Raw genomic sequence first — 16,164 nt, 5'->3', positions numbered from 1 at the left:
AGCTACATTATTTGTATGAAAATGTGCTATATAAATAAATGTTGTTGTTGTTGTTCTGTTCGCTCTTGGCGGTGTCCGGCGGTGTCCACCAGTGTCTGGATATTCTTAGCCTGTTCTGTCTCTGGTTTGGAGTTGTGCTGTGTGTTGTCATTTCTACTTTTTCGGCAATGCAGATCATATATTCTCCAAATGAACTTAAAAGTCTTGACTGTCATCCACGATTGGTCTCCTTGACTTATAGTTTTTGTTGCTTGGAATTACTCGCCGTCCTCGCTATATTCTCCGGTCTAAAAGAGGCCCCTCGCAGGTCTATGGCTCGGACGTGTCGATACCAAGTATATTGATATCTCACCGTTTTCACTAGTGTAACGCTAAGGCAGTCCGAGGAATAAACACGGGCCATCTTCGCCCTCTTCAGGAAGTAGCTGCGTCTTACTCTCCCAGCTGTTCCAAATTTAGGCTCGCCCTTTTGAACACTCGCTCCATCACTAACAAGACCTCGCTGATTAATGACCTCATCTCCCAGAAGCAAGTGGACATATTTCTTTTTACAGAAACTTGGCAACAACCTGGTAACTATTTACATTTAAACTTGCTGTCTCTCCCAGGCTATAGACACATGTCTAAACCCAGGTTAACAGGAAAAGGGGGTGGCCTGGTTGTGGTTTATAGATCTGCCTTGACAATGAAGGAGCTATCCTTTTTTGAAGTCACATCTTTTGAATATATTGTTGTTAAAATGGTTAACCCATACTGCTGTTGTTAGTTTATCGCCCTCCCAAATCTATGGTGAACTTTCTGTCTGAATTTAATGAACTTCTCACTGTAATCTAATGTCTTTGCCCTGCTGCAATTTTACTTGGTGATTTTAATATTCATGTTGATATCAACTGCTCTCTTACAGCTGAATTTATCTCAACTTTGGATTGTTTCGACTTGACACAGCACATGGATTTTCCCACTCATACTCAGGGTCATATTCTTGACTTGCTTTGTTCAAATGGCTTTAATAATGTCTCTGTCTCAGGTTCACTCTCTGGTATTTCTGATCATAAGCTTATTGGATGTAACTTTAGCATTATTACCACTACATCTGTCAAGAAAAAGTCTGTCTCCTATCGCAACATTAGGTCTGTTAATTCTGATGTGTTTGCTGTTTCCCTTCTGTCTTCGTCTCTTTCTGAATTGCATAGTCTGCCCCCTCCTGAAAACATGGTTTCCCTTTATAACAGCTGTGTTTCCCAACTGTTAGATAACTTTGCTCCCTTAAGGACTAGGCATGTTCCAGCCTCCCACTACTCTCCCTGGTACACTGATGAGCTCAGAGCTATGAAAGCCATTAGCCAGCGTCTTGAATGGCTTTATAAGAAAACAGGCCTCATAGTTCATTCACAGGTTTACACTGAGCACATACTTAAATATAGGGATGCTCTTAACGCTGCTCGCTCCAACTATTATTCCTCTCTCATAAATGGTGCTAAGACTAGGCCTTTTTAGAGCTCTAGAACTCTTTTTAGAACTGTTAATAAACTCCTCCAACCCTCTCCTCTAGAATGCCCCAATACAGCTGAACAGTGTCAGGCTTTCTTACATTTCTTTAATACCAAAATTGATCAAATCTATCATAGTTTCCCCTCCACACCTCAATCACTCACTCATTCTGATCTGCCATCTCCATCATCAAGACTCACTTGCTTCTCGCCTGTTGACTCTCTTGCCATCTCTGAACTTATTAATCAGTCTAATTCCTTCTCCTGTCTGCTTGATCCTGCCCCCACTTCTCTGCTTAAGACATGCTCATCCATAATTAGTATTCCTGTTGCCTCATTGGTAAATGCATGTTTCATTTCAGGTTCTGTCCCTACTGCCCTCATAACTGCTGCAGTCACCCCAATCCTTAAAAACCTGACCTGGATCCTTCCTTTCTCTCCAGTTACTGGCCTATCTCTAATCTCCCTTTTTTGGCTAAGGGGATAGAACGCGTGGTACACAACTCCATGCTTTTCTTCTAGATAATACACCCTATGAGCCTTTTCAGTCTGGTTTTTGTAAACAGCACAGCACTGAGACAGCTCTTCTCAGAGTAGTCAATAATCTTCTCCGGTCTGCATATTGTGGTTTCCTTAATATTCACCTCCTTTTTGACTTAAGTGCAGCATTTGACACTGTTAATCATGAAATACTCCTATCACATTTCTCTGCTGTAGGCATCTTCATGGCTCACATCATATCTCTCTATTAGGCAACAGTTTGTCACACTCGGCCGGTATAAATCCTCCACCTTACCTGTGTCGCATGGTGTCCCTCAGGGTTCAATTCTTGGGCCATTACTTTTTCTACTTTATATCCTTCCTTTGGGTCAGATTATTCGCAGAAATGGCCTTAACTTCCACTGTTATGCAGACGATATATAGTTATACCTTAGTACAGACTCCCCTACAGATTCACCTCCCAGCACACTCACTGACTGCATCACTGATCTTAAGCTATGGATGGAAAATAACTTTCTCAAACTTAATGCCAATAAAACTGAATGAAGTGTTACTGGTAGGTCCAAAATCCCAACTTTCTAAGGCATCCAATTTCTCTATTTCTGTTGATGGTACACTTATCAAACCTGCTCCTGTTGTCAGAAATCTTGGTGAATTGTTTGATTCATCACTTAACTTTCAGCTACACATTAGATCTCTTTCCAAAATTTCATTATATCATCTCCGTAACATTGCCCGCCTCCATCCATTTCTGTCCTTTAATGATGCTCAAACTCTGGTTCATTGTGTCATAATGTCTCGTATTGATAACTGTAATTCCCTCTTCATTGGCCTCCCTGCAAAATCTATACAGAAGCTACAGTATATTCAGAACTCCGCAGCTAGAGTCCTCACCCACACAAATCGTTTTGCTCACATCGCCCCTGTTCTCTCCCAGCTTCACTGGTTACCGGTTCCATCAAGGATTAAATTCAAAATTCTGCTTCTTACCTTCAAAGCCCTACAAAACCTTGCCCCCCTCTACCTGACTCAGCTATTATCTCCTTACACTCCTTGTCGCTCTCTCAGGTCCTCGAGCAGTAATCTCCTTATTGTCCCATGCACCAGACTCTCCACCCAGGAAGGCAGCTCCTTCAGTGCTATAACCTCTCAACTCTGGAACTCTCTTCCTCAGTCTCTCTGAGATTGCTCCGCTTTCTGCACCTTTAAATCTCAACTGAAAAGTTTCCTCTTCTATGAATTTTTGTCATCTGTGTAATTTTTTTTTTTACTCTGTATGTAAAGCGACCTTGGGTTTGTGAAAGGCACTCAATAAATGTAAAATTATTATTATTATAATTATTATTATTAATATTATTATTATTAGAGGAGACCATGGCTGCTGATTATTGAGACAAGGTTTGAGGAGTCAGACAATTTATATAGCTTTGCAATTTGCATCACTTGGAGTTTTCTAACGATGACTGTGAACAAGCTAATTAAGGCCTGAGACCTTAGTAAAAGTTAATCTAGCTAATTTGGCAAAAAAAAAATGCTCAAAAGAAATGTGTCATCTAGAACTTTAGACCTTTTGGTGATCAGCTCATCTTATGCTCACTTAACTATTCACAGTAACAGAATTTTACATATATTTATATATATACAGTGACCATGAGGGAGTGCTTGAGAGACCACAGACACAGCAATACAACATACATATTGATGTAATAAAATAAGACATATTTATTTACAAAAAGCGCCTTTTCAAATTCCTCTCTCCAGTTGTCAACAACAATAAGTCAAAATACTAAACAATTCTTCCTACTTTCTCCTCCAGTTGAGTGTTGACTTTCTTCCTCCCAGCTCTGACTCAACTGAAGTGAGGCAGCGGACTTCTTTTTTCTCGGCCCCAGGAATGCTTCTGGTGCCATGTGATGTCTTCCAGGAAGCACTTCCTAGCCATAGAGAAAGTAGTGAGGTCCTTCTATACATATATATTATCGGGTGCCAAACAGGCAATTACAATGATTTTTGGAATATATAAAGTCTACGTTGGAATATATCAACTCAACACTTGAATATATAAAGCCAGCATCGTAATATATAAAGTAATTCCTGAATATATAAAGTCAGCGTTGAATATATAAAATCATTCCTGAGTATATAAAGTCAGTGTCGGAATATAAAGTCATAACTTGACTATATAAAGTCAGCGTCAGAATATATAAAGTCATTCCTGAATATATAAAGTCAGCGTCGGAATATATAACCTCATTCCTGAATACTGTATATACATTTAAAGTCAGATTATATTAATATTGATTGAAACGACTCAGGCACATTTTTAGTAAACTCAATGAGTTTCTAATACAACGTAATGAACTAAGTTAACAAAAACATATTTATTATATTTAAAAAAAAAAACTGTTCAGTTAATTCATTCAAAATTATGTATTTGCCCGGCATTTTGAACACTATATTTATTCATTCTTTTTGTATGGACGCATTTTTGGACGAACCTCACAAGCCCGATCGACTCTGAGTGGCTTCTGTTGAAGCTTACCTTTCACTAGTACGAGTGAAATGACAAGCGTGAAAATTTTATATATTCAGGAATGATTTTATATATTCAAACGCTGACTTTATAAATTCAAAAATGAGTTTATATATTTTGACACTGACTTTATATAATCAGGCTTTGACGCTATATATAATCGGGAATGATTTTATATATTCTGACGCTGACTTTATATATTCAAGTTTTGACTTTATACAGTATATTCAAGTTTTGACTCTATATATTCCGACGCTGACTTTATATATTCAGGAATGACTTTATATATTCTGACGCTGACTTTTTATAATCAGGCTTTGACTTTATATATTCCGCCGCTGACTTTATATATTCCGAAAATCATTATATTTGCCTGTTTGCATATGTATATGCAGTATTTGTTTCTTGAGCTTCTGTAAACTTTTGTTTATTTTGGGGACAATCTATCTATCTGTCTAAAGCCTACTTTGTTTTTATTTCGGACAGGGTGGCATTTATATCCTTCGTCTGATGGATTCGTATGGAGCGAGTGGCCTGTGTTTGTTGTTCATTGCTTTCTTTGAAAATGTCTGTGTTGGATGGTTTTATGGTAAGTATAAACGATTAATCAAGAATAACAGATTTACATTGCATAGATCCTAAACAAACCAAATACTGGACATCTTTACAAACAACAAAACTTAAAAGAGAAAAAAAAAGTGATTTAAAAAGACCATGAGTTCTTAGTCTTTTTCTTAACAAATTTTCTTATTTATATAGCATCCATCAAGCTGAATACCAGCTTTAAGTGTTTTATTAAAACGCAGTGATAAAGTGTAGAAAATATTGGTTAATCTATGTCACAACATGAATGAATTTCAAAACTGCATCTGAAATATTATGTTTTCCTATCCAAATATTTATCCAGTCTGCTTATACTCAATAAACTAATGGGACTGTTACATTCATAGAGATATAGACCTACTAAACATCAGAACCATAATTTTCCATTACAGGAGCAGGAGCCATTCTTGCTAGCATCATGAGCAAAATAAGCGCCAACCCTAAATGGGTTGCCAGGCTCTCCCAGGCCACAGACAAACTCAGAGCACATTCACTTATTCTGAGCCAATTAGACAAGTACTATAGAAAGTAACATTTAGAAATCCATCTTCATAAAATAATTTTGAGGTATATAAAAAGAAGTCATTAAAACCATCTAAACATATTAAAATATACTATTAAATTGTGAACCTTACTTGAAGAAAACTGTCTATTATCTATATCTTTTCATAACATATTCTAAAATTGTACAGGATCAGGAGATGCTGGAGACTATGAGAAACTGCAAAATCCATTGCAGAAGACACTGACACACACACACACACACACTAATACTGGGCCAGTTTGGAGACAGCAATTAACACAAAACATCCTTGGGAAGAAACTCGAGTAATTCTGCTCAGACATGAGAAGAGCGTGGAAACTCCAAGGGGATGGTGGCCATGCCAGGGACTGAACATGCATCCTTAGAACTTTGAGGCAGCAGAACTAAACTTTACAAAACTGTGCCCTTAAACATATGGACTAATGTATTCAAAGAGCATTTGCATATTTTAAGATATTCCAAATACAATTTAAGGTATCTTAAAAGTATTTAGTTGGAAAATTCAATATATTTTTCCATCAAAAATTTCTTTAGTCATTTTTAAGCAACATTAAATATTTCAACAATATCTCAAAACAGAGAAATTTATAGGAAGATAGAGAGAAAGAGAGAGGTTAGGAGTACACGCTGATACCGCGTATTGCCAGATTAGGACCCGAGTGCAGCCATGTAATGGGTGACACCTCAGCACCACACTAGTTCAGATGCAGTATTGGAAAATTAATTTCATATAATTTAAAAACAATATTTCACATATGTCAAGAGTAAAAAGACTTTGAATTTAAGTTGATAGCAAATTTACTTCTATTGACTTTTCAGAAGCCCCACCAGTTTTCTCTCACATTATTATTAGTCATGTTAACAATTCTCTAGAAATTTTAAAAAATAAAGTGTGCTTTTTAATTTGCTACAGTATCCCTTAGTGTGCCAGATGACTGTTTTGTACTGATAACCAATTAATGTCAATATGAAGTTCTTCTTTCTGATTTTTATGACTACGAGCTGTCTTTGTGTTAAACACCTTACTGTTTACATTGTCATTTTTATTTTTTAATCTGGCCTACATACTTTAGAATGGACTCATTCTGTTGTTATTCACTTTTCCAGGAGCTGATCGTTTCTATGACAACATCAAGGATATGATTGGTTACCAAATTGGACCCCTGATGAAATATTGCTGGCTGTTTATTACACCTGCTATCTGTGCTGTGAGTACACAAATAATATTGCATGAATGAGTGCAGAGGCCTGAGAAATGGTCATTGGGTTCATCTAAGAGGTGGTGAATAACAGCTTCAAAAGCAGAAGAGCAAGTCAAAAGAATATTTTGCATCTATATATATCTATATCTATATATCTATATATCTATATATATCTATATATCTATATATATATATATATATATATATATATTGTAATAAGTTGAGACTTGAGGCGTGAAAAGGTTTGGGGCAGCCACCCGTTTAATTCGGTTTCCTGGCTGCAAACGTATTTGAGACATCATAGTCAAGTTTACACAACAGAGTCCAAAACAGAACTGCCTGCCAGAGCAAAGGCAGTGGGCTTTATAGTACAGAGGGCGGAAGTGATGTCGTCCTCTGGGCCGGAGCTGGAAGTGACATCATCCTTGGGGCCGGAACAGGAAGTGACCTTATCCTTGGGGCCGGAACGGAAGTGATGTGTCCTTCCTGGAAATGGCGGCTCCTGGTGGGATTTCCCGGTAAGACCTGCAGAGAACTCAGAAAGAGCGCCAGCGCACCCGCCCCCTGGGCAGATGTATAATCAGTATTTCTAAGCCCTTCAGCTGCCCCCATGCACACGCAGGTGACAAGACTCCCCTCAGCCCAGACCCGTCGGGTCGGGCGACCTGCACCGAGAGGTCGTGGGCCCGGGAGAGGGCATCGGCGTTGGCATGAAGAGACCCCTGACGATGAACAAGCGTATACTTGTACTGCTGCAGGTCAAGAAACCACCTCGTGACTCGTGGATTCGACTCCCTGTGAAGGGCCATCCACTTCAGAGGTGCATGATCCGTCACCAGAGTGAACACGCGACCCAAGAGGTAGTAGCGCAGCTGAGTCACCGCCCATTTGATCGCCAGAGCCTCTTTCTCCACCGCCGCGTACCTGGTCTCCCTGTCCAACAGTTTCCGCTCAGGTACATAACGGGTGTTCAACACCGCCGACGCTTTGGCTCAACACGGCTCCCAAGCCTGTGTCCGGCGTCCGCCTGGAGGCCAAAGGGAGAGAGAAGTTAGGGGAGATTAAGATAGGTGCTGAAGTCAGAGCCCTTTTAAGTCACTGAATGCAGCCCCCGCTTTATCAGACCATACCACCGTATTGGGAGCTCTTTTCTTTGTCAAATCGGTCAAGGGCGCCGCTCTCGAGAGAAGTACCCGCTAAACCGAGAAAGGATTGGACTTGCCGCTTGGTTTGCGGACGGGCCAGGCCATTATGGCTTGCAACTTGGAACACTGTGGCCTCACAGTACCCGCCCACTAGGTAGCCCAAATATTTGGCTTCTCAACCCAAGAAACATTTCTTGGGGTTGATCCGAGCCCGCCTCCCAATGTCCGTAATGCTGCTGTGACCTGCTGTATGTGTTCCTTCCAGGTGCTGGAATAGATGACGACGTCATCCAGATAGGCAGCATAGAACGAAGTTATGGGGCCGGAGCACTTTGTCCACCAGACGCTGAAAAGTCGCAGGCCCGTGTAACCCAATGGAAGGACACGATACTGCCAGTGTCCGCTAGGAGTGCTAAACGCGTTTTTCCTTCGGACTCCGCTAAAGGAACCTGCCAGTACCCTTTGTCATGTCAAGTGTAGTCAAGAATTTGGCTGGTCCCAGTCTCGAGGAGGTCATCCACGCGAGGCATGGGATAAGCATCAAATCGGAAACTTGGTTGAGCCGACGGAAGTCATTGCAAAACCTCCAACTGCCGCCAGGCTTAGCAATCAAGACGATGGGACTGGACCAGGGACTACTACTTTCCTCGATTACTCCTAGTGCCAGCATTCGCTTGATTTCCAGTTCCACTTCTACTTTCTTTGCCTCCGGAGTCTGTAGGGTCGCCACGGACGATCACCCCGGTCAGTCAATATGTCGCGCAATCAGAGAGGTCCGACCTGGCTGCTCACTTACCACCTCTGGGACGGAGCGGATAGCTGCCTCGAGCTCCTTTTTCTGTCTGGGAGATAGCTGCTCACGAAATTAAGGGAACTTACTTCAGCGAGAGAGAGCAGGGTTGTCCGGAGGAGGGATCGATCCCTCTCCTTCCACGGTTTCAGCAGGTTTACATGATATATTCGCCAGCTGGTCGACATTGGGCTGTTTCACCAAATAGTCACCAATCCCTTCCTCTCCTTAATTTCAGAGGGGCCTAGCCAATGTGCGAGCAGTTTAGAGTGAGAAGTAGGTACCAATACCATGACGCGATCCCCGTTGGAACTCCCGGAGAGTCGTGCCACGGTCATAAAGGCGGGCCTGTGCTGATTGTGCCTCCTCTATATGACTTTTTAGAATCGGTCTAATTACATCAAATCTATCGCGCAATTGGGCGATATATTCCAAAATATTAGTGGAGGGCTGTGCCTCCCTTCCCAACCCTCTTTAAAATATCTAATAATCCCCGGGTTGTCTTCCGTATAGTAATTCAAAGGAGAGAACCCGTAGAGGCTTGAGGAACTTCCCGTAGGCAAAGAGGACAAGGGGGAGGAGTTGGTCCCAATTCCTCCCATCCTTGCTGACTACCTTACGTAGCATTTGCTTGAGAGTTTGGTTAAATCTCTCCACTAGCCCATCGGTTTGAGGATGATACACCGAGGTCATTAAATGCTTTATTTTCAGTAACTTGGCAGTCTCCTTGAACGCTTCCGAGGTAAAGGCGTTCTTGGTCCGTCAGGACTTCTAGGAATGCCCACCGCAAAAGACTCCTACTAGTTCCCGTGCAATATTTTTGTGGTAGCCGAGCGCAATGGAACGGCTTCAGGGAATCGGGTTGCATAATCCACGAGGACGAGTATATATTTATATCCTCGGCTGAGGGTTCTAGGGTCCTACTATGTCACCCCAATCCTGTCAAAGGGAACGTCAATGAGGGGAAGGGGGACCAGAGGAGCACGGTCCCTCCTAGGAATTTGCCGCAGTTGACACTCCGGACAGGAGACGCAAAAGCGGCGAACCTCCTCGTTAATCCCCGGCCAAAAAAAACAGAGCCCTTCACACTGTCACAGAAGGTGGGAGTGTGCTAACTCGCAGACCTGCCGCCGGTAGGTTCGCGGGACTAGCAACAACTTCCGGACCTTCCCCTCATGTTCAGCGACCCGATACAACAAATCATTATCAGTGACAAAGTGAGGTCCCTGTGGCATGGGCTGATGAGTGCATGGCCGCTAACGAGAACCACTGCATTCTTTGTGTGTTTCAGAGAGTCGCCATTCCACTGTTCTCTTGAAAGAAGCCGGAGTTGCTTTAAACTGAAAGTGCAATTCAGAGAGTGGGTCCGGTCTGACCTCAAGGGGCGGAGATTCCTCCCTCGCTGCCGGGGCGCTGGTGGATGACGTAGCAGCCCGCGACGGTCCGGGAGTGCCTTCGTCATTCTCTTGGCCTTCCGCCCACTCCCTGTCGGCTGATTACACGGTGTGAAAGCAGCTTGAGATGAGTCTTTGTCATCTATAACGAGGCCATAAGTTTTCCGGGGAATGCTTTTTGGCTACCGCTGTTGCTATTAGACCAGTCCCCCGAGGATTACGGAAACGGAGGATCCGGTGCACCGCCACGGTAAGTAGTCAAGGGTTCCTCCGAGACATACGTAAATCGGGCGGTTTTGTACGTGGCGGATATCTCCGTGTATACATGTGATACTGGTCTTTGTTTTAATCCATTGTTGCGGTAGCACAAAACGGCGAGCAACGACAGACACGTTACTGCCGGAATCAAATAGGGCTGTTACTTTATGTCCGTTCACTAGAAGCTCCCCGTATGTTTGTCTGCCAGGGGATTGCTAAGGGCACACAAACAACCCCGCCCTTGTCCCCTACGGTCCGCCTTATTCCCCGACAGGTCGCAGGCCAGATGGTCCGGCGACTTTGGAACAAGCTCTGGATTGCGTGGAGGGGACTGCTTCAGTGGGACATAACTCCCGGGTAGTCCACAAAGCAGCTGTTCTGCCCTCCCAGGTTTCACAGCCGGCCTTGGTGTTTTTAGGAGCTGTAGTAGCTCGTCCATTGAATGAAATTCGCCCCAGGCCGGCTGGGCAAAGTCCTGGGGTAGGTGTTTTAACAGCAAAAAACAGGCCACTTGCTGTACTATTTGTAAGGGGTTTAAGTCAAATGGCCGTAGCCACTGCCCCACCTGTTGCCAGAGAGCCATAGCCTGCTCTAACAACCCTTTACTTGGGTTAAACTCCCAGTTTAATATTTCTTTTACCTGCTGGCCTGGGGATAACCCATCATTAACAGGGACCTTGGTCCTGATGGGCGGCTCGGCTTTCCTGCCCAGGAGAGCATACTGAGCTACTCGTGTGTGTTCCCCAGAGGCCAGCCCACGCCTGTGGGTCCCCTCTACCTTCTCCACAAGATGGGTTGTTAGCCCCGGGTTATGCTCGTGGAGCAGAGCCTGCACCGCCCTTCCTGACCCCCGCGCACTCCCTGCCCCAAACTCGGCCCGTACTCACCCACCTGGTTCCTTGTAAGGTCGTGTCCCGGGTTCTTCAGGGACACCATCCTGCCGACTACGCCACTGTAATAAGTTGAGACTTGAGGCGTGAAAAGGTTTGGGGCAGCCACCCGTTTAATCCGGTTTCCTGGCTGCAAACGTACTTGAGACATCATAGTCAAGTTTACACAACAGAGTCCAAAACAGAACTACCTGCCAGAGCAAAGGCAGTGGGCTTTATAGTACAGAGGGCGGAAGTGATGTCGTCCTCTGGGCCGGAGCTGGAAGTGACATCATCCTTGGGGCCGGAACAGGAAGTGACCTTATCCTTGGGGCCGGAACCGGAAGTGATGTGTCCTTCCTGGAAATGGCGGCTCCTGGTGGGATTTCCTGGGTAAGAACCTGCAGAGAACTCAGAAAGAGCGTCAGCGTACCCCGCTCCCCCCTGGGCAGATGTATAATCAGTATTTTCTAAGCCCTTCAGCTGCCCCCCATGCACACGTGTGTGACAATATATATATATATATTGTAAAAGAGACAAGAGGAGACAGCAAAAAGGTTTGGGGTTTCCGGCCCCGTATACTGCAGAAATATCCACAATAACAAAAATAAACAAGGTCAAGGTCATTCCGCGGTCTCCTATTCGCGCGTGCGTGACACGACACCCCTCAGCCCAAGACCGTCAGGTCGGGCGGACCTAACCTAGAGGTCATGGATACGAGATGACAACGTCATCCAGGTAGGCGGCACTATAGGACTGGTGGGGCTTCAGCACTCTATCCACCAGACGTTGAAATGTCGCTGGGGCCCTGTGCAGCCAAAATGGGAGGACCTTGTATTGCCAATGTCCGCTAGGGGTGCTAAAGGCCGTTTCTCTCAAGAGATGCCGTTAAGGGAATTTGCCAATACCCTTTCATTATGTCAAGAGTAGTCAAGTATCGAGCCGTACCCAGCCGTTCAAGTAGGTCATCAATGTGGGGCATCGGGTAGGCGTCGAACTTGGAGACCTGATTCAGACGTCTAAAGTCATTACAGAACCTCCAGGAGCCGTCCGGCTTGGAAACGAGGACGATAGGACTGAACCAAGGACTATGGCTCTCCTCAACAATGTCCATATCCAACATACGTTGTACCTCCAGTTCCACTTCAGCGCGTTTTACCTCCGGGAGTCTATAGGGTCTCTCCCGGACAATTACCCTGGGGTCCGTGACTATGTCGTGCGCAATCAGCGAGGTCCAGCACGGTGACACGCTCACTACTTCAGGAACGGCCCGGATTGCCTGGGTTATCTCCTGCCGTTGTAGGGGTGTCAGCTTGTCACCGAGGTTAAGGGCAGACGTGCTAGTGAATAGGGAGAGGGATCTACGGGTGTCGGGAGACTCCTCCCTGTCCTTCCAAGGTTTTAATAAATTAACATGGTAGATCCTCTCACTCGGCCAATGATTAGGTTGTTTAACTAAATAGTCGACGAGTCCCTTTCTTTCCTTAACCTTGTATGGCCCCTGCCAGTGAGCTAATAACTTAGAATGGGAGGTAGGAATGAGCACCATCACTCGATCCCCCGGGCGGAACTCCCGGAGGACGTAGTTGCGGTTGTAACACCGGCCTGCGCTGCCTGCGCATGAGTCATGTGGTCCTTTAGGAGTGGCCTGATTTTAGTGAGCCTGTCACGCAGTCGCGCCACATACTCCAATATATTGGAGGAGGGAAGGGCCTCAGCCTCCCTGCCCTCTTTAGTATGTCCAAAAGTCCACGGGGTTGTCGCCCGTATAATAACTCAAAAGGGGAGAAGCCCGTGGAGGCCTGGGGCACCTCCCGGTAAGCAAAAAGCACGAGCGGTAGGAGCTGGTCCCAGTTCCTGCCATCGGCGTTGACTACCTTGCGGAGAATCTGCTTAAGCATCTGATTAAAATGCTCTACCAGCCCGTCTGTTTGAGGGTGATAGACAGACGTGTTCAGGTGCTTCATTCGCAGTAACCTGGCAACCTCCCTGAACGTATTTGAGGTGAAGGGTGTACCCTGGTCCGTGAGGACTTCTTTGGGTATACCCACTCTAGAAAATAAGTTGACTAATTCCCGTGCAATATTTTTTGTGTTAGCGGAGCGCAGGGGAACCGCCTCTGGGTATCGAGTAGAGTAATATATATTTATGGCCACGGTTTGAGGGTTCCAGGGGTCCTACTAAGTCCACCCCTATTCTGTCAAAGGGAATATCTATCAGGGATATAGGGACGAGAGGAGCACAGTCCCTCCTAGGAATCTGGCGAATCTGACATTCCGGACAGGATTGGCAGAAACGCCGGACCTCCTCGTTGATCCCGGGCCAGTAAAAGCAGAGTTTTATCCTTTCTAAAGTTTTTTCGGCCCCGAGGTGGGCGCATAGGAGGTGAGCGTGAACCGGAAGGTACGCAGAACTAGCAACAACTTCTGCACCTCGCCCTTGTGGGTCGCCACCCGATACAACAGATCATTCTCAAGAACAAAGAAGGGCTTGCGTGGCATGGATTCGTCAGCTTGTGAGCCGCCTGGAAGAACAATCGCATTCCGGGCAAACCGCAGGGAATCATCATTCCACTGCTCCCTTTTAAATGAGGCAGGCGTGGACCGAAATTGATGGTCCAAGTTGCTCAGGGGGTCTTGTGAGCTGGTCAGCGAAGCGCCTCCTGGCTCTCCCCTTCTCTGGCGGATACTTCCGGGTCAGGGTCCGTCGCCGGGGAAGCGTCCCCCAATGTGCCTGCGCCATTAGGGCCTTCCCCAGAGCATGGCGTGGAGACCGTGGGAAGGGTGCCTCGCCCCCTCATAACCAGACCCAGTGAGGCTCCGGGAGCGGTGTTTGTCTTACCGCACTTTCTGTGTGACCAGTCTTGTCCCAAAAATTACTGGATAGGGGGGTTCGGGCAACACCGCGACCATCAAGTTAGATAACTGCCCCTTCCAGGTGATGTAACACTGAGCGGAACGATATGACTTGGTCTCCCCATGCACGCAAGTGACTTGCAAATATTGCTTAAGCCACTGTCGCGGTAATACATAACGGCGAGCGACAATGGTTATGTTGCTGCCTGAGTCAAACCGAGCCACCACCGAATGCCCATTCAACAACACTACTCCCGTGTTCGGACTCGCCAAGGGGTGCGACGGAGTACAGTACCTCTCTGCGGTGGCCCAGGTGCAGTCCATCGGCTCCGAGGTTGTGTTCAGGGGACAGGTCGGCAGTAGGTGGCCGGTCTCACCACACTTGTAACAGCGTGGGGAGGCCGGATTTTCTCTGGGTTTCTGCGGCGCTTCCACAGCGCGTCGAGAGGGCTCGGGGGTGGCCGCCCATCCCTGTCGGTTCCCACGAGCTTGCCTTTCCGACCCCCCGGCTTGGTAGACCGCAAGCTGACGCTCCAGGACTTCCAGGAGTCCTGGCATGTCCTTATAAGGGTGGCGCCAGTCCTGCTGGGCGAGGGAGCTAGGCATGGCGTTTACCAGGCCCTCACAGGCCACCTGCTCCACGACCTTCCGGATCTGGGGACCCTCGGGCCGTAGCCAACGTCCCATCTTTCCCCAGAAGTTGAAGGCCTGTGCTCGGGCCGGCTTCTCAGGGTCGAACTGCCAGCTCCGCCATTCACTCGCCTGCTGGCCCGGCGTGATGCCGTAACGTGCCAGGATCTCCTGTTTTAGGAGGTCGTAACTCGCGGCCTCCTCCTCGGGGAGATCGTAGTAAGCCTGCTGCGCGGGTCCCTTCAGGTAGGGCGCCAGAATGGACGCCACGGACCGCTGCCACTCGTTCCGGGTGGCCGTCCTTTCGAATATGCCCAAGTACGACTCTATGTCGTCCGCTTCCGTCATAGGCACAAGAGACGGAGGCGTTGGTCGAGGCGGGTCAGGCCTTACCCTCTGGGCTTCTGCCAACCTGGCCTTCGTTTCCTCCAACTCCCTGGTGGTAGCGGCTTGCACTTGTTGCAGCGACAGGATCTGGGCATTCATCCCCTGCAGCACTGTTGTTGAGGTCCTGTCTTTCAGTCATTTTCTTCAGATCAATATCCTGCCGACTACACCACTGTAAAAGAGACAAGAGGAGACAGCAATAAGGTTTGGGGTTTCCGGCCCCGTATACTGCAGAAATATTTGGATCTGAAAGGTCACTTCAGATAAAAAAAAATACTGTTTTGGTATAATGAGAAATTATGCTTAAAGGAATAAAAAGATAATGTATATTTAAATTATTAAGTACAAAGGATTAGCTTTTAATTAAGTATTTCTGCTCATATATGACTATGGTATGCCCCTATTTTTTCCATTCACAAGGTGGATTAGACATCGATACAAGTAAAATAAAGCTTGTCTTCCATAGTAATCGCACTAACAGCCATCATCTATCAGTCAGCAATCACACACCTATCAAGATGTTAAATGGTATAATGTGAGAATGTTAACGTTTCACCAGTTGTGTACCTTCCATTAGATTCTCCCAGTTTCTAGAATCATGTTAACAATCTAACCATGTGCTCACTATAATATTTTCAGTTATTTGTCTATTGTTGTTTAATGGTTTTCTTTTCATGATGCTAACAATATATTTTTCCAGTTATCTACTACACTCACCAAGATCACAAATATCTTGTAAAACAAGGTCCAACTCATTTTCCTCCTCCATCCTAGAGCTGTGAAAAACAATGTCCAGCTGTCCAACCTAAGTCTAGCCAGATGCACCAATTTCTCTGCCACTGCTTTTGATGTTGCATTTGTATTTGGATTCCCTAACCTCTGGATTTTGTTTCATGGTACTGTTTGTGGTTTCTTGATTGGATTTGTCCACATCATCTTTTCTTTCTTTTTTCTTCCTGCCAG

The 16,164-nt window shown here is 45.6% G+C and overlaps 1 protein-coding gene across 2 annotated transcripts in view; it reads left to right on the top strand.

Moving 5' to 3' along the window:
• Positions 1–16,164, top strand: part of LOC120533738 (sodium- and chloride-dependent GABA transporter 2-like) — an 86,897-nt gene that overhangs the window by 61,074 nt on the left and 9,659 nt on the right. Inside the window, exons 13-14 of one of the 2 annotated variants that reach the window (XR_005634614.1) lie at positions 5,011–5,113; positions 6,779–6,878. Coding sequence is in view for 1 of the 2 variants with exons in the window: in XM_039760663.1 (XP_039616597.1) it covers positions 5,011–5,113; positions 6,779–6,879 (204 nt within the window). In the remaining variant the exon portion in view is untranslated. Of the gene's footprint in view, positions 1–5,010; positions 5,114–6,778; positions 6,880–16,164 lie in introns of those variants that run through there. The other variant, XM_039760663.1, reaches the window with a different exon arrangement.

This window comes from Polypterus senegalus, chromosome 8, assembly GCF_016835505.1.
Source record: "Polypterus senegalus isolate Bchr_013 chromosome 8, ASM1683550v1, whole genome shotgun sequence".
NCBI lineage: Eukaryota > Metazoa > Chordata > Cladistia > Polypteriformes > Polypteridae > Polypterus > Polypterus senegalus.
This window is presented reverse-complemented; position numbering and strand designations above follow the sequence as displayed.